At 42.1% G+C, this 18109-nt stretch overlaps 1 protein-coding gene across 18 annotated transcripts in view; it reads left to right on the forward strand.

The window, feature by feature from the left end:
• Positions 1–18109, forward strand: part of CAMK2B (calcium/calmodulin dependent protein kinase II beta) — a 282693-nt gene that overhangs the window by 204297 nt on the left and 60287 nt on the right. For all 18 annotated transcript variants that reach the window (XM_031951521.1, XM_031951517.1, XM_031951518.1 and 15 more), the window contains 6 exons: positions 4400–4472; positions 10580–10682; positions 10867–10950; positions 14104–14198; positions 14665–14787; positions 15788–15871. In XM_031951521.1, coding sequence (XP_031807381.1) covers positions 4400–4472; positions 10580–10682; positions 10867–10950; positions 14104–14198; positions 14665–14787; positions 15788–15871 — 562 coding nt within the window. The remainder of the gene's footprint in view (positions 1–4399; positions 4473–10579; positions 10683–10866; positions 10951–14103; positions 14199–14664; positions 14788–15787; positions 15872–18109) is intronic.

Consider the following 18109-nt stretch of genomic DNA (forward strand, 5'->3'; position numbering starts at 1 on the left):
TCCTGAGCTAGTGAGTTCTCTGTCACTGAAGATATTCAAGCAGAGGCCAAATGAATCCCTATTAGAAATATTTTAGCAGGTGGTATAAACTATAGTTATCCCTTCTACATCACGACTTTCTCCATCATGGTTTTGATTTATCTCAGGTTGGCAAAAAAAATTAAATAGGAATTTTGGGGGACTTTTATAGAAGCCACAGATGACATAAAAAGGTCATCAGATAACACAGAAAAAGTTTAGAAACTCAGAAATGCAATATACATATAGTATATTAATAATGTATATACATATATGTTCATATATGTAATATATACATGTGAAATTATGTAATATCAACCCAAATTTTACAAAGTAGTACTGTAAATACCCCATAAAAGAAAAAGAAAAAATTAAAACTTTCTCTCTAGTATGAAGAGAGGGCTAAAAAATTTTACACAAATTTTCATTGAGGTACTGTATCCCTTAAGTCCTATGATGTGGAAGGGATAACTATAGTTGCTGTCTTTGAATTTGTCAGAGGTACCAGCCTGGAGAGAACAGGATAGGCCACATGGGGCATGAAGTTGCCAGTACCTTGGAATGCAAGACGTAGAAGGAGGCAGAACAATGAGAGAGTTAGAAAAACTGCCTATAGCCTGAGTGAAATAGAGGAAACAGCTTCTGGGGAGTTAGTTGGGATGGCAGCATGAAAGAGCTCCAAACTCAGACTTCTAGTGATCCCTCATATCTTTTCCTGGTAGAAAAGGGAGGAGGAACCATATTTAATCATTGTCGGGGAAAGAAAAACCTTTGTCAATATTCAATCTAATATTGCCAGTGGCAGATGGTCTAACAGAAAGAATTATTGGCTTTGAACTGGGGTTTGGATTCTGGCTCTGACTCTTTCAGCCTGTGTCACCTTAGGCAGGCTATTTTCCTTTTCTGCTCATCTATAAAAATGAGTGAGTTGAACTCAATCTTTAAAGTTCATTCTAACTCGGTGTCTTTGCTTGCATGAGGACTATGACTTGGAAGAATCTCACACTCTACAGAGATTTGGCCCAGAATCAGAAAATCCATGTGTTCCAGGTGTCTGAATGTTAGTTTTCACTATTTTTTGAAACAAGGAAGGCAAGAAGAGGAAAGGAGAAGGAAGAAGCATTTATATAGTGCCTACTATGTGCCAAGCATTATGTTAAGTAAAGAGAAGAAAGATTTCATTGATGAAATGGCCTCTGGATGCCTGATTCCTTGGGCACATTGACCATTTGAGTAAGATTTGGAAAGATTCAGGGGTCTTTGATCCCTATGGGAGTTCAGTAAAGGTTTGTCTTACTCATGTGACCAAGAAACATATTTGTTCCTAGAATGACCTTCTATTGATAGTCATCATAAACATAAGCAAACCAGAACCATGGGGTAAGTCTGAGAAGGACAGCAGAACCTTGATCCTATTCTAGCTACTACTGGCAGGCCAGGAAAGTGGGAGAGAGTGGAGGCTGGACCCTGTCCTCTTGTCCCTTACTAGAAACAAGCAGAGAAAGGGGAGCTCTCCTGGCCAAAATCAAGAGGGCACAGTGGCTGTTCTAGCACTGGGAATGAACTTCTTTCTTCCCCAGGCCCTCATTCTCTTAATCTGTAAAGTGGGCTTGATGCCCTCATACAGAGGAGATAAAATTCCATCCCTTGTATAGGCTGAGACCCTCAGGATAGAAGGTTCTGTACATTTGGGGCTTTTACAATATTGTGGCAAAGTGCTAGTTAATGTTGTTGCTTAGGCATCTTGCCTAGAAAACTTAGATATCAAAGGAAATGAGACATGTATAGTCATGTAACAGTTAGCAGAAGGAGAGTGAGTTAGCCACAGTATCTAACCCCTATCCTGTGACTTCAGAAATAAAGAGATTATAGGCAGGTTCAGTGGAGTATGATTTCTAGGCCCTTTCTCCTGGCATCAGAATGGGTTGTCGATATCCTCTTCAATCACTAGTGGTTGTCTCAGTAGAGGGGTCATCACTGATAAAAGAATACTTGGAAGCTTCCCTACTCTGAGGGCAAGAGCCTGTTCTCCTCCCCTGGAATGGCTAGCTGTACCCATTTTCCAGATGGCAGTACTGCCTTAGCAGCAGGAACATGACTATCTTTTTAGAAACCTCACTAGGATGGCTCTGGTCAGTCTCTGCAATGGAGGGGACTGCTTGACAACCAGAGCTGCATGGCTGGGAGGTGTCATCATCAGTACGATGCTGCAGCAGTAGCACCAGCAATGCAGTAGATTGGAGCTGGTTTCCTGGAATCAAACAGCTGTTTGAGAATTCTCATTTCAAGAAATATTGAAGTCATGAATTTGAAAAAGTCCATTCAGAATCACAAGAAATAGAGGATTAAGGATTCTTCTAAGAAAACTACTCCCACCACAAGGCGATATGGTGCTGTGGAAAGCATCATGTTGACCATATGCTTTTAGTGTTCTCCTTTGTAAAAATGTGGGATTGGACCAGATGACTGCAGATTGGCCCCATTTGCCATTTGGGCAGGATTTGGTAGAATACTAGGACTTCTTCCAAAAAACTTACTGGATGTTGCGTAAAGAGGAAAGTTACTTTTTTTCTGGGACTCCTCTGGTTATCCCTCCAGCTCTATTCAGCTGTGTTCCACACCTAAATCTAGTGTAGATGCCAGAAGAGATGGAGAAGGGAAAAAGATGGTATCCCTTTATCCTCAGTCTGTTGGCCTCTTTGACCAGGCCTACTATGTAGTCCTGAACGATAAGGCCTGAGATGATTCACCAATCCCCAGCCCTTCAGGTGGCTGACCTGGAAGTCCTGGGCTCTGCCAAACCACTGGTGGCCACAGACCAGTCTCAAAACATCTTATGACCAGATCTGGCTCTAGATCAGGTTGGGACAAACTATGTCATTTATACTGTGGAGACCTATTCTCTCCCTCCATATGCACATCCTTTTCTCTCTCTTCTCTTTCTGTCCACAACTCCTTTCTTCTTCTTTCTCCCTCCTTTTCTTCTTGGACCCAGCCTGTATCAAGACTACCAGTAGACACCCTCAGAGATGCTTCTTAGACTGTTGAGAACATGAAGTTAGCAATAAGTATAACTTAGGATGGAAAGGGTGGGTGTCAGGGGATGACCCACAGCTTCCCTCTTCTAGGAAGCAATGAAAATGTGGTGCTTTAATCTCCACTGGATGAAACCCCTTTCCCTGTACCCCCATTCTTTTCATTTCCAATTCCTATCACTAAGTAGAATGGCCTGAACCAAGTGAGAAAGTAGAGAAAGAAAGGTTGTTCTCTCACTTTGAAAGTTCTTCACTCTGTGGATAATCCCACCATTCTTTAATACACATGATCATACATCTTCTGTCCTGAATTCAGTGAGGAGCTGACACACCATCTTCAGAGGATGGAGCAGAGCAGAGGGCTGCAGGGAAGGGGGGATGAGTGCAGATGATGGGAATGTGGGTAAGTCAGGAGGAGGAGTCCCTGGCAGAACTCCTCCATCTCAGTGCTCCGGGCAGGAGGACAGGCCTTTGCCCTCCCTTCATTTCAGTGCTAGGAGATGGAGCTCCAGAAAGGTCCCTGCACTTGCTTCTTGCCCAACTGCCTTAGGAATGAGGCTGGGGGCGGGGGCAGGTGGCTGGCTTGAGACTGGCGGGCTCCTTCCTTTCTTCTCCCTCACCGACTTAGACGCGGCTGCCTTTCTGCTTGGGTCGCCCTAACGACCTCCATGTTGAACCTTGGTACAGGCAGAGACCCCTGGGAGGTGGGAAAATCCTGCCCACTAAGCTGCTGCGCTCTTCCTTCCACCCTCCAAGCCATAGGCGCTTCCTGGACACTAATGGTCCCCGCACTCCTCCTCCTCTTCTTTTTTTATTTTCCTCCCTTCCTCTCCCTGTTCCTTCTCCCCCTTCCCCCACCCTTTTCTCCAGATTTCTCTTGATATTGTGAAAATTCATTTCTTGACAAATCTGGGAGCCAGGGGACCCTCCCCCATTTACCCTGGGCAGAGTTCGGGGCTCACTCTTTCTGTCTGTCTCTCACACACACGAAGGGGGCTCTGGAGGAGAAGAGCTAGTGAGGGGAGAGCGGTGACGAGCATTTCCCCCCACCCTTCAGCCAGTGTACCTCGCCCTCCCAAGCAGCTTTCCTTCCCTAAAACAGAGGAACCTCCCCCGGGAGGTCAAGGGAGCCCTTTGTTCTCCACCCTCTTCCTTTTCCTCCACCATCTCCTCCTCCTCCTCTTGGCCCTTCTTTCTTCCTCCTCCCCCCTCTCCTCCTGTTTCTCCTCCTCCTTTTCCTTCACCTCCTTTCCCCTTTTTCCCATTCCCTCGTCACCCCCTCCCACCAGCCTTGTGGTTGTTACCACTCACCGTGAACTAACACGCCCCCTGGTGTTTGCATGCAGTCATTGCATCCAGCAGATCCTGGAGGCTGTTCTCCATTGCCACCAAATGGGGGTCGTCCACAGAGACCTCAAGGTGAGTTTTCTGCCCCAGTGCTCTGTCCGTCTGTCGTCTTTCCGTCCGTCTTCGTATCTTGCATGCTTTTTAGAAATTATTAAAAAAGCAAACCACATGGGGGTCAGTTCCACGTGGTTCCAGGTGGTTTCTGACAGCCGTCAGTCTCCTCCCCATCCCGTCCCACCCATTGCTGTATTTGTGTGCACCTGGAGAGGGATGCGGTATTATCTGGCGCCCCGGCAGGGTCCTCGGCTGCCGCTGATACAGACCAGCTGGGATCCTAACTCCGCTACTTAATCTGTGGGCCTTGTGTAAATAATCCCTGTAAAACGGGAAGGTCAGAGGAGAAGCCCTCGAGGTCTCTTTGGGCTCCAAACCCTTGGCTGTCTCTTCCCGGACATGCAGTCTCTGGTTAGTCTGCCGGAGGCTGGTTGGGTGTGGGATGGAGAGGTGCTAGACGGGGCTGCTGCCTTTGGACAGCTCTTATCGCCCCTCTGCAAACACACAGGCTTTCCCCACTGTCCTTCCGAGGCTGCCCTCTGGTAGCCAGAGGACGCCTGAGCAGAATACAGTGAAGTGACTCTGGAAGTGAAGCTTAGAAGCCAAGAGCAGCAAGATTTCTTCCCTTTCTATCATTTTCCTCCCTACCCTTCAAAGAGTGGGTGTTTTGGCCTCTGCCAAGCCTTCCCCTTGAGGGGATTCTCCGCTGGGCTCTGATTGAAGAGCCCCGGACTGGAAGCCACAAGCGTGTCATGCCTTTTTCTCCCTAGCCCCAGCCTTGCTTGGCCATGGGTGGCTGTGTTTGCTGCCCAGATGGCGGCAGGATTGATCCATCCTAGGGTCTGGTACTTCTGGGATCAGTAGGGCACTTGTATTTCTAGAAGCCACACCCCTTTCTACATCATTGCGGGTATTCCGAGATGCTTTCAAGTTAGCAGTGATCAGGTAGAAAAGTGCGGGACCCTCATGCAAAGGGTAGGGCAGATACACTCAGAGCGGGGAAGTTGAAGTCATTCATTCGATTAAGCTCTAATTTTAGTTGGAATATTCACATCCCTGCCATTAGGCTTCCTCCCCAGAGTTTTCAGGTCTTACGCCCCTTACCTAAAATCAAGTGGCCACTCTCCTTTCTGCATGCCCTGTCTGGTTTTCTTTGTGTCCTAGTCCTTTGTTTTCTGTCACCATGTAGATGTTCTGTATTTCCTGGTTTGTTAGTGACTCTCCCATGCAGTCTAACCTCCTGCTACAATAAGAAAAAAGCTGAGACCCCCCCCCCCAGCTGTTCTCAGACTATGAAGGAAAATACCTCTTTCCCTACAGCCCCCATGGAGGGAAAGAAGGCAGCTGGCCAGCTGTGTGTGTGTGTGTGTGTTGAGGGCATTGTTATGATTGACTGGTAATATCTGGATGTTGTGGTTGAAGATTCTCAGGGACCGGGGCTTGGTTTTTCTCTTAGCCTTAACTTTGTTGATGCTGTTCATTATTTTCTAATTAACTCTAGAGCCAAGATGTTTCCATTTTGTGCTTCCTTTCCCTCTCCAGGTAGTTCCTGCAAACAGGGAGAGAATCTTTGCTGAAAAGAGGAAAAACAAAAATCCCCAGATTAAAAACTATATTGTGTGTTTTGAATGTAATAAGAAGAATAACTGATGAGATTGTGCCAGACCATTGCAGCATAACCTCAACTTCTTCCAGTAGGAAAATGACCAAAAAGAAAAAGTCTTGTTGCAGGAAGCAACTCTTCTACCTTTTAGCTGGGGTTGGAGAGTGTCCCAAATGTTCCAGGGTGAAACTCCTTTTTAATTACAATAAGCTTACTCAGTGTGCTAGGGAGAAAAAGAGGTTTGGTATTGCTGAGTAGACCAAGAGGTAAAGATGAGAATCAGTGGCAGTGAGCCTCAGAGAAAGTCCTTCCATGCCTGAAGAGCCCACTCCATTGAGACTGACAGAGGGGAAACTGGTGGTAACGTGGGCTTCTGATCTCTTACTTAGAGGCCACTCAGATTCTATTAGATCTCTCTATCCCAGGCCTTTGGGAACCAGGACTAGAAGTGAGCAAGATAAACATTACACAAATAGCGATAATGGATAATGCCCATTACACTATCCTAATATATATTAGTGAGCATAATGAAAGATACTTTTTGATATGACTTTACTTATCCTTCCTGCTAGAAAATTCATGCATGGAGATACTTATTTTTTGACTAAGATCTTCTCTAAGATCTCTTTTGACTCTAAAATCCCAAGATCTTATGTCTCCCCTCCACCTTTTAAAAAAAATTAACAATGAATTAAAGATTTTCAAACATGGATGGGGTTAAAGAGTAGGTTGTAATTTCCTAGATATTTCTCTAAATGCCTGAGAGGCTGAGTATTATTGTGGATGATGCAGAAAAGATAATCTCCCTCAAAGAGTAGCTTGCCAGTGTGATCCTTCCTCTTGTTTATATGGTCCCAAAGGGGAACCTCATCCTAGTATAGTGTGGTTCAGGAGCTTGCTCTGATTTCTCTCTTACCTGTTTGGTAGAAAATAAAAAGCAAAGTACCTCAGCCTTCCTGTAATTCTCACTCTTATCTCTTTCCAGCTATCTCCTCTAATTTTTTCTTTCTAGCTCCACCTAGGGACAAACTCTTTCACAAAGTGACTCCTTTCTGTCTCGCTACTGGAACATGTCTGTGCTCTTATATTCCTAGGGGAAAGTTTGCTTATGTAAAAGCTTTAGCTGAAGCCATATACTGACTTTACTAATTCTAGATGAGCTCTGAAGAACATGCACAGAAGACTTCTATCCCTCCAAAAATTCCTTAAATTTCCTAATCTAGCTGTCCAGAACAAAAGTGCCTCAATCAGAACTCATGGAATTCTTGGAATAGTCCTTAGCGGGGCTGGTGTTGGAGGCAATATTTGTTCGGTCCTTGATGATGTGGAAAAGATGAAAAAGCATTGGTTCCAGCAACTCTAAAAACTCAGGAACCATGTTGGTTATAATAATCCACCCTCTACTCATGAGCCAGAGGCCTTGAGAGATTATGGAGAAAGGCAGAAGAAGCTGAGAAGCCCATCTGCTTGGTTCAAGCTTGATGGGCAGCAACATAAATTGTGTGATCCTGGGCAGCTAGCCAAGGTTGGGAGATGAAACTTTCCTACACAGTCTTCTTTCTGTGTAGTGAAATTTCAGGTCCCAAACCAAAGCTTTGGCCACTTGAATATGCCTTTGATTTTCTGGCATCTTGGGGATGTGTGTGAAGGGTTGGGCCAGGGTAGGCAGCTTATAAATCTTCTAGAGATCTATTGAACATCCCCAGAGCAATATCATTTATTGGTAACTAACTCTGGGCATCAAGGACCAGAATCAACTAATCTCCTTGGGTAGATCCGATTAAACATTACTAGACATACTGTAACTATGCTATATCCTTCCCCATCCAAATGCCAGAAAAATGAGGGTCATTAAGGCTTTCAGGTGGGCAACATCAGATAGGGAGAAGCCACTTTTATCCATTTCAAATGTGAAGGTTCTGGACATGATTCAGCTCTATTTGTTTACTCCAAACCCCTCTTCTTGGAAGGTGGGTGGCTACTATGCCTATTATGGCTTTATATAATGGGAAAAATATTGCATTTGGAGTCAGAAAACCTAGGTCCAAGTCACAGCTCTTTCACTTACTAGCTGTATAACTTTAGGCAAGTCAGTTGGTTCCTCTGGGCCTCTGTAGTTTTCTTCTCTGTAAAATGAGGAGGTTGAACTAGTTGCCTTTTAAAGATCCTTCTATTATTTCTAAATCTGTAATCAATAAAACATTTTTGGAGGAGACCCCTAGCCTTGATTACATGACTAAGAGTTTACTAAGAATTATTTTAATGCCATGATTAGCCCAACTGGCTCTTGTTAACGTTTTGACTTAAGGCCTCCTAAATTTAAAGTTGGCTATTGCGTGTATGTTGAAGTACTGGGGGTGGTAATGGTTATTCTAGAATCCATTTAGCATCTAATTTCCATTGTTGGAGATACCCCATTCTGAGTCATCTTCCTTTAAATTTGTACTATGTTGGAAATTTAGATGGGGAAATAAGATAGAGACTCATAACCAAGCATCCAGCCAAACTATTGGGCCTGGTGTGGGTCCTCCTGGAATGGAACTTTTGAGAGCTAATGTGATCATGAGGATTTTGCTACAATAGCTTTAACAGATTTGACAGCAATTTCCCCTGATAGAAATCAAGGTTAGGGCTGTAACCCTAGTCTTTCCTGGGTTGAAACAAGGGTGTGGAATCCTTCTTGTCACTCATTTAGTCACTATTCCACTGGTTTCTATTAGGCAGGGAGTAAGGAGAAAATTATTATTCTCTTGGAGAAATCCTTGTTGGACTTAATTGGTCAAGTATTGAGTCTTTTGTCTGAAACAGATCCTTCTAGTAACTCAGTTTCTCTGGCTAGATTGGAATCTGTGTTAGATGACCTTATCTGGAAATATCTAAAGCTTTCAGGCTCATAATACAGCAGTCATTGGAGTAGGCCAAAGTAATTTTCTCTTTCTTGACTGAGAGAGAATATCATAAATCACAGGCAACCTGGTTATTCTGGCCTCTTGCTGTCCTTTATGGAACTGATGTTTGAGTCCAATGAGGCTTCCATTCAATTAGAGACAGAACCTTCTTTTGGAGCAAGGAGTCTTTTTTTCTTATAGCAAGGCAAGAGTTGGAGGCAGTACCTATACAGGGCCCCTCTGTTAGGAAACAAAGTGATACAATGGGAAGAGCACTGGCTTTGGAATCAAGAGATGTGAGTTCAAAACCTGTCTCTGGTGCTTACTGTCTGATTATTTAATTTTGGGTCTCAGTTCCTCATCTGCAAAATGGTATTATTGCTCTAGATAGCTTCTGAGGGCTTTTCTAGCTCTGATTTATGATCCTATGAATGAGCTGTGAGTTTGGTTTTTTGTTTAGCTAAGGATGAAATGCAGAAATGGGTGCCAGCAGGCTTCCTACTTGCAGGCTTTTAGTTCCATATTTTTAGCTTTCTAGGGTTGGTAAAAATATACATTAGGTGGAAAAGTCCTTTCAGGATCATGATTACCTACAGTCCTTCTAGGTAGCAACTAGGTCACCATCAATTCTGTCCATCCTATAGTTTCCAGGGGAGGCCATTGAGGAAAATGAAAAGCAGCTATTCTGGGAAATTGAATTTTCCAGGCTGGTTTAATGAATGAAATAATCGAGCCACAAGCGTGGCCATCTTCATTATAGATAAACAACTCAGAAATGACCAGGAGTCTGAATCCTAAGGAGAATAGTGATGGAGAGTTGCTGGTGAGGTATACGATCTTTAATTCTCAGAGAGAAATTGTATTTTTTCTTCTTTCTCAGAAATGATGGCTACTAGTACCCTGGACAGCTCTACTGCCTATAGTCTATCTCTTGGCCTTTGTAAGAAAGGTTCAGAATTAAAATCTTAAGTATTTAATAGAAGTTAAGACAGAGTGATGAGAGAGAGTGGGAGAAAATTCTGAGATTGGGTCCCTCCTGTGATAGAGCCATCAGGAAAAGATAAGTGAAGGAGGAATCTTATCCTTCTTTAGAAGAAATTGGGAATCCCTACTATAGGGAAACCAGAGGTCCAATGGTAGGTAGGACTGGGTCAGAGAGGCGGAATCAGTTCAAATATTGCCTCTGATACTTGCTAGCTGTGTGACTCTGGACAAGTCAGGTTATGGTTCTATGTTTCCATTTTCTCATCTATAAAATTAGGGGGTAAGAACTGATGTTTTATTTTAACTTTAAACTGACAATCTTATAACTTGTGAGCCAGAGCATATTTAGGAAGTGATGTTCCCACAAGCCACCATGGCTATCAAATGTTTCCTTCCCTCTGCCCTGCTGAGCCCAGATCCTGACAAACTCTGGGTCTGGGAACTAATGGAATGAGCTCTCAGTCCAGGGCCTGGCAGCCTCTTCTTGGCAGAGTTCAATTTAAAGTCTCTAACTCTTTTCTGCAAACTGTTTGTTGTTGTTTCTGTTTTGTTTCCCACTCCCTACCCCTGTCTCCCTCTTGACCCTCCCCTTGTGTTTTCACAATATGTGATGCCATTTGCACACTTTGCTGATTGGCTTGGCCCGACAGCCAGAGAACCTCCTCTTGGCCAGTAAGTGCAAAGGAGCCGCAGTGAAACTGGCAGATTTTGGCCTGGCCATCGAGGTGCAGGGGGACCAACAGGCATGGTTTGGTGAGTGAGGGGCTGGGCAAGGGCAGAGGGCGTGTGTATGGGTGTGTGTGCACATGTATACAATGTGTTGTGTGCATGTGTGTTGTCATGGGGGGCAGCAGCAGTGAACCAGCTGCAGCTAACCTTCCTACCCCAAATCCTAGACCCCCCCATCTCATGTCTGTACTCTTTTTTCCTGGTTTAGGTTTTGCGGGCACTCCTGGCTATCTGTCCCCAGAAGTTCTTCGTAAAGAAGCTTATGGAAAGCCTGTGGATATCTGGGCTTGTGGTGAGTCTGCCAGGGAGGCTGTGTAGGGACTAGAGGACAGCCCAACTTGTGGGAGGGTCCTGAGATGAACTAGGACAGATGCTACTAGAGAAAGCACATGCCAAAGGCTCCCTAACTCAGCTAGCCATAACTGGGAAGTCTGGTTGGTTGGGTCAGCTATAATCTAGATGCCATAATTTTACCTAGTGATATAGATATCTGTAGTTACTGTTGTTCTTCAGTTTTTTTCGGGCATGTCTGACTCTTTGTAATCCCATTTGGGGTCTTCTTGGCAAAAATGCTGGAGTAGTTTGTCATTTTCTTCTCTGGCTCATTTTATATATGAGGAAACTGAGGGAAACAAGGATAAGTGACTTGTCCAGAGTCACACAGATAGTAAGTATCTGAGGCCAGATGTGAAGTAATGATGATGATGATTCTTTCTGACTTTAGGTCCCACTTCACCCATTGTGTCACCTAGTTGCCCTAGATATCTGTATAATCTAGAACAAAATGCTCTCTTTGGGCCTCAGTTTCCTCATCTGTAAAATTAGTAAATTGGACTAAATGATCTATAAAGTCCCTTCCAACTCTAAATGAGCCTCTGATCTTTGACTTTGATGACAGGTGCTTATCTATTTATTCATTCGCTTAATAATGATGTATTAAGCACTTAGTATACAATAAAAGCTGAGAAAGAAACAGAGTTATTAGGCATGGTTTTTATTTATAAGAATCTTGCAGTTTAGTAAGGGCAGTAATATATAGGTTATGTATATTTTAATAAGAAAAAGCATGTCCCAATTGAGTCTTGGAATTAGAAGTTGTGCCTTGGACACATACTAGCTATGTGATTGGCCAAATTACTTAATCCTTCAATGTACCCAGGTAGTTCCCCCAAATCATAAATTATAAATGAGTTGCTAGTTTACAACAGTGGAGGGAATTTTCACACTTAAAAGAGTATCCAATACTGAGTAAAATCACAGTATAGGACTCCTCCACTTTAAAAAATATAATAGCATAAATTCATAAAAATACAAATGAGGGACAGATAACACGATTATGGAGTTTGGATTCTCTTCATTAGGCAGTAGAAAGCCCTCAAAGGGTTTTGAACAATGGAGACCTGTCATATTTAGAAAGAAATAATTAGCCTCCCACATGCTGACCTTGTAAATCTTCTCCATTTAATCTGAAAATGAAGAGATTGCATCTTGAAGGCCTCTCCCAGCTCTGACAGGTGTAGGGAGGGAAGAGAGAAGCCCAAAGGCATCAGACCCAGGAAGCTGGCTTCCAAGGGAAGATAAGTGTAAACTTTGCTGTTCAAAGACAGAGATAGGGATTTTAGCCTTAAAAAAAACAAAACAAACAAAAAAAAACCTCTCTCTCTCTCTTTCTCTTGTCTTTATCTCTCTCATGCACATATATTTATATATGTATATATTTGTGTATATGCATATATACATATGCATATACACATATATGTACATATATGTGTATGTAATCTATTTATGGCTATAATCCTCTTTGCCAGCAGATAGATAGGGGCAGTTAAGTTGTACAATGAATAGACTGCCACTCCTGGAGTCAGAAAGACTCATTATCATGAGTTCAAATCCAGCCTCAGACACTTAATTAGCTGTATGAACTTGGGCAATTACTTAACCCTGTTTGCCTCAGTTTCCTCATCTGTAAAATGAGTGGAGAAGGAAATGATAAAATACTTCAGTTATCTCTGCAGGAAAACCTCAGATTGGGACATGAAAAGTTGGACATGACTGAAACACTGAAAAAATTAAACAACAGTATTTAATTTTGATACTATGTGGCAATAACACAAATGTGTAATGTGCCTCATGTTCTTTCTATTCTGAGATAATTCCAGGCCATTTGACATTAATAAAGTATGTGAAGAGAGTTATCTACCTGCCTCTAGAGAAAGAGTCCCAGGTCAATTTGACATTATTGGAACATAAGAGTTTTCTTTTCTAGATACTCTGGTTGTTTCAGTGTTCTTCAAACAGTTTTTGAAACAGTGGGAAAGAACCTGGATTCTGGCTCTGGAATTGACTTGCTGAGTTTCCTTAGACAAATTCTTAAGCTTTCTGTGTATCAATTTCCTAATTTCCTAAGATGATAATATCCATCATACTTCAGGGGGTTATTACAAAAATCAAGGGAGAACTAGGAAAAAATCCATCCAGAATGGCAAATGAGATATTTTATTTTATTTGTAGAGGCAAGAAATGTAGTCAAGAGAACAATGGAGTTGGAGTTGGAGTTGAGTGACTTGAGTTCAAATCTTGACCTGGTGATATTTGCTTTCCATGTGACTTTGAGAAAGTTATTTCAATTTTTTGAGAGTAGTTTCTTCTTCTGTCATTATTATTGCTGTCAATAACAATAGCAATAATAATGGCTAGCATTTATATAGCACTTTAAGGTTTGCAACGTTCTTTACAAATGTCATCTCATTTGATCCTCACAATAACCCAGGGAGCCAGGTGTTATTATTCCCCCTTTTATAGATGGAGAAATTAAGATAGACAGAGGTTAAAGTGATTTGCCCGGAACCACAAAACTAATAAGATCTTACTAGGTTTATTCACTCTTGAAGGCTATATTTGATGAGCCTAGATTTCAACTCGGGTCTTCCTGATTCCTGGTCCAGTCTTCTTACTCACTGTGAATAATGCACAAGCATTTATTAAGTGCTTTTGACATTCTGAGCACTGTATTAGGTGTTGGGGTAGGAAGACATAGATTAAGTAGTTCTATTCCTCAGTTTCTTACATTCTATGGTGAGGAGTGACGGTTGAAACGGGTTGAGGTAGATGCTCTTTAAAGTCCCTTACTTTCCAAATCCTGTCTTCACTTAAACCTCTCTGGGCCTTAGTTTCCTTATCTGTAAAAGGAGAAGCTCCTTCTAGCGAGAGGAGGCAGAAGCTCTGTGAGCCAGCTCAGCTCCCAACCTGACTTAGGAGGCAGGATTAAAGTATATCTAAAACAAGAACAAAGAGATACATGGGGGTGGGAGTGGTGCAGAAGCCTTTGGATCCCAACACGTGAGATCTGCTCCCCTGAGCCTTGGTTTGTAGAAGTGGATGACTGTGGAGGGTGGGACAAGGTCACTCTCCTTCCTTCCCTCCCCATCCCAACATTCCTCCTCAGGTGTGATCCTCTACATTCTGCTTGTGGGCTATCCTCCATTCTGGGATGAAGATCAGCACAAACTTTATCAGCAGATCAAGGCTGGAGCTTATGATGTAAGTCCAAGCTTTTTAGAACTTCTGTTGGGAATGGGCAACCAGCTGGACATGAGTCAGTAAGCCTTTTCTTCACAGAGAACTGGTTCTCTGTGCCCTTTGGTGCTTATAGACTGAACTGGTAATGTGACTGAAACTCTTCCCTGGCCTTAGTCTCTTCCCCCTACAACTCCCACCTTTCCCAATGGGGAAGGGGTCTTTTTAGCCGCCACCCCAGGTGAGATCCATTGGAAAGGGGCAAGGCTGGGTCAGGCTTTCCTGTTCCCTTAAGTTGATAACATGTGTGAAGGTTTTGAGATAGGATGATGAGTTGGAGAGAGAGGTATACGATTTGGGGGTGGGGGTGTTAGGGCAAGGTTGGTAAGAAGACCTAAACTAAAAACTAAAAATGTTTTAGTGCTTTTCAGGAAGTTTCAGGTATCCTGGATTTCTTCTTGTGAATTTTTCCCTCTTCCTTCTCATCTAGTTCCCATCCCCTGAGTGGGATACTGTTACTCCTGAAGCCAAAAACCTCATCAACCAGATGCTAACCATCAACCCTGCAAAAAGGATCACAGCTCATGAGGCCCTGAAGCACCCATGGGTCTGCGTAAGTGTCTCCTTTGGGGCCCCAAGCCTTGACACATGAATGCTTGTATAGTCAGGCTTTCTTTATGCACCCAGGAAGTGATGGGAATGAGTATGGGCACTCTTGTGGCATCCCCTTGTGGTTCCTGGGGTTGTCCACTTTTGAGGACTGTAATGTGAGAAGCTCTTACAACTAGGACAAATCAGGAGTCTTACTCTTACAAGGTTGGTAGGCCAATAGGCCAGTAGACATATTTCTTCTGAACTGATGATTAGGCTTTGAAGTATTATTAAAATATTTACTATGGTTATTCCTTCCACATCACAACTTTTCCTATTGAATTTTTAACATATCATGGATCAGTATAAGAAATGGGAATATTTTGGAAATTTTTGCAGAAGCCATAGATAACACTTAAAGACTTGATACAGAAAAATTTAGAAACACATAAAGTATGTGTACTGTATTGTATAATATCAACCTATTTTGGGTATCCTTTGATACCATAATAATTCAGACTTCTCTGGTATGTTAAGAAAGGCCAAAAATTTTACAAGGATTTTCTAGTTTGTGGGGATACCATGTCCCTAACCCCTGCAATGTGGAAGAGATAAATGTAATTTCAAAATAATTTGGTAGACTATTTGGGAGAATAGATTAAAAAATTAGAAAAAATCTCCTCCCTCAGAGAACTTCCATCCAGCAAGAGATTAACAAAGAAAATTGTCATATAAGTACACCAAAGGGGAAGGATTGTTTGAGATTGTGCAGATTGTTTGGAGGATGTGTTGGTTTAGACCAGTTCAACTTCCTGGATTTAATCTATAATTGGTGAATTTGTGTCTCTCAACTCTGTCATCAGAACTGGTAATGGAAACTTCTTAGGTTTGATCCCATTGCCTCCTTCTCCCCATTAGCCCCCTTTCCTATTTGCATCAAGTCATTGGGGACAATGGAACAATGTTTTCCATTCCTGTGGGTCTCTTACTGCTCTTCTAACAGCTTCACCACTTTCTCACAGCAACGCTCAACCGTGGCCTCAATGATGCACAGGCAGGAGACTGTGGAGTGTCTCAAGAAATTCAATGCCAGGAGAAAGCTCAAGGTAAAATCTTTTCTTTTATTAAAAAAAATTCTGTTGGTTTTTAGATTCTGTTTTTAACATCACAGATATTGAAAGACATGGCTATCCCCCCTATCTCCCCCAACTTGAAGTAAGCATTCCCTTTTGACAAAATAAAATAAGCTACACAGTGGTCACTTCTAACAGTATCTGAAACATCCCACATTACTCCAGTGAAAACTCTTATTATTTTTTCTCAGAAAAATGACAAATTTGTATGGGTCACACTCTTATATAGCTTTTAAAGTTTTATCAATGTTTGATATTTCTGGATATATTGTCATTCTATCCCCTATCCATATACACAGTGGTAAGCTTTACCTTTGTTACAAAGAAGAATATTTAAACAAAGCCAGTTGACCCTGTGAGCACATCTGATGGCATACATATCCAATATTCTGTACTTCTTGTTCCCCACCTGTATAAGGAAAAGTAGGAGATTAAAATTTGAGAATGCCCTTAAAAGGGTGCATCCTAGAATCTCAAATTTGTGTTTAGGATTGTGAAATCAGTTATAGCATTTGAAGACTAAAAATAAAAACATAAATTTGAAAAAGCCAAATAATAGCAAGTATCCTTGGAGTTTTCCCTTAGCCTTCTGACGCCAAGGATTTCTGAGCAGAACACTTGTCCAGGTAAGACAGGTTGTGAAGAGGGTTGAAGAGGGGAGAAGCTGTACCAAAAAAATGCCTTTTTTTTGGAGTTGCTCTGTATCTTCTTTGTTGATCTCAACTTGGGATAGTTCATTGATGATCCAATGAACTATTCTCTCCCATCTTGCTCCCTGTTCTTTACCTTGCCAACTAGATTGATAGCAGATTTTTAAACCAGTTTTATATATGCCCTCACGGCCTTAAAAGTAGAACTCAAAAATATTTAACCGTTTTAACTATTAAAAAAAAAAAAAAGATGAAAAGCAGAACTTGTTCCTTATTCAGGACTTCCAGACAGAGGTCAGGAAATTAAAGATGAAGGTCAAGGCTCCTATGGGCCTTTGATTTCAAGGACATTCTGACTTCCTACCAAGGGAAAAAATACCTTCCCTACTGCATACCTACCACCACCAAACAGCAGATACCTAAAATTCTCCAATTAGATATTCTTTCTTTTGGTCCAAGGAGTCTTATCTTTTGTTACAGTGAAAATATCTTGGGAGGGGTTATTCACTGAACATTATCAATCATCCATTCCTTAGTGTGAAAGAGTTTGAGATCCTTTTTTGTGAGTAGGCACTGTAGTAACTTCCTAATTGATCTTGTTTCCAGCCTGGCCCCACTTCAAACTTTCCTTCACACTGCTGCCTTCACCTGAAATAATCTTCCCAAAGCACAGGCCTGTTGTTTGCTCAAGGATCTTCAGTGCCTCCCTATTGCTTCTGAGGAGGGGGAGGAATATAAATTTCTCATCATGGTTTTCCCCAATCTGGCTTAATAACAACTGATATTTATATGATCCTTTACATGATGATTTCATTTTATCTTCCAAATAGTGCTGATAACTGCTACTGATTTTATTACTATCATTTTACAGATGAGGAAACTGTGGCTAGAACTTTAATGACTTACATAATATTACCTGGGCAGCTAGTGGGTGAAATGCACTGGCTCTGATGTCATGAGAATCTGAGTTCAAATCAGATCTCAGACACATACTAGCTGTGTGACCCTAGGCAGGTCACTTAACCCTGTTTGCCTCAGTTTCCTCATCTGTAAAATGAACTAGAGAAGGAAATGGCAAACTGCTCTAGTATCTCTGCCAAGAAAACTTCAAGTGGTGTCACAGTCAGACATGACTGAATTATTAAACTATAGTATCATATAGGTAATATGTTCCTAAGGAAGTTTTAATAGGAATACAAGTTGACATAAATATTATAAATATAAATGCTAACACATAAGTATAAATATGTATAGCATGTGAAGAGTTGCTTGACTAGCACCTTATAGTTTGCAAAGTGCTTTATAGACATTATCCCCTTTAAACCCAGAATTCTAGACCAGGACTTCCTGACTCTGAGCCAGCCTCTGTTCTGTTTCATCCGATGTTTTTATTTCCCTTTTCCTTTTCAGACTTAATGTCACATTATTTCCCTTTGCACGTCCCAGCCACATTGGTACAGATGATATTTCCTAGACCCAGCGCTCTATTTCCTTGTCTACATATCTTAAATGCCCTCCCTCATCACAGATGCTGATATGACATGGGGTCACAAAGAGTCAG

This window comes from Sarcophilus harrisii, chromosome 2 (genome assembly GCF_902635505.1).
Source record: "Sarcophilus harrisii chromosome 2, mSarHar1.11, whole genome shotgun sequence".
Lineage (NCBI taxonomy): Eukaryota > Metazoa > Chordata > Mammalia > Dasyuromorphia > Dasyuridae > Sarcophilus > Sarcophilus harrisii.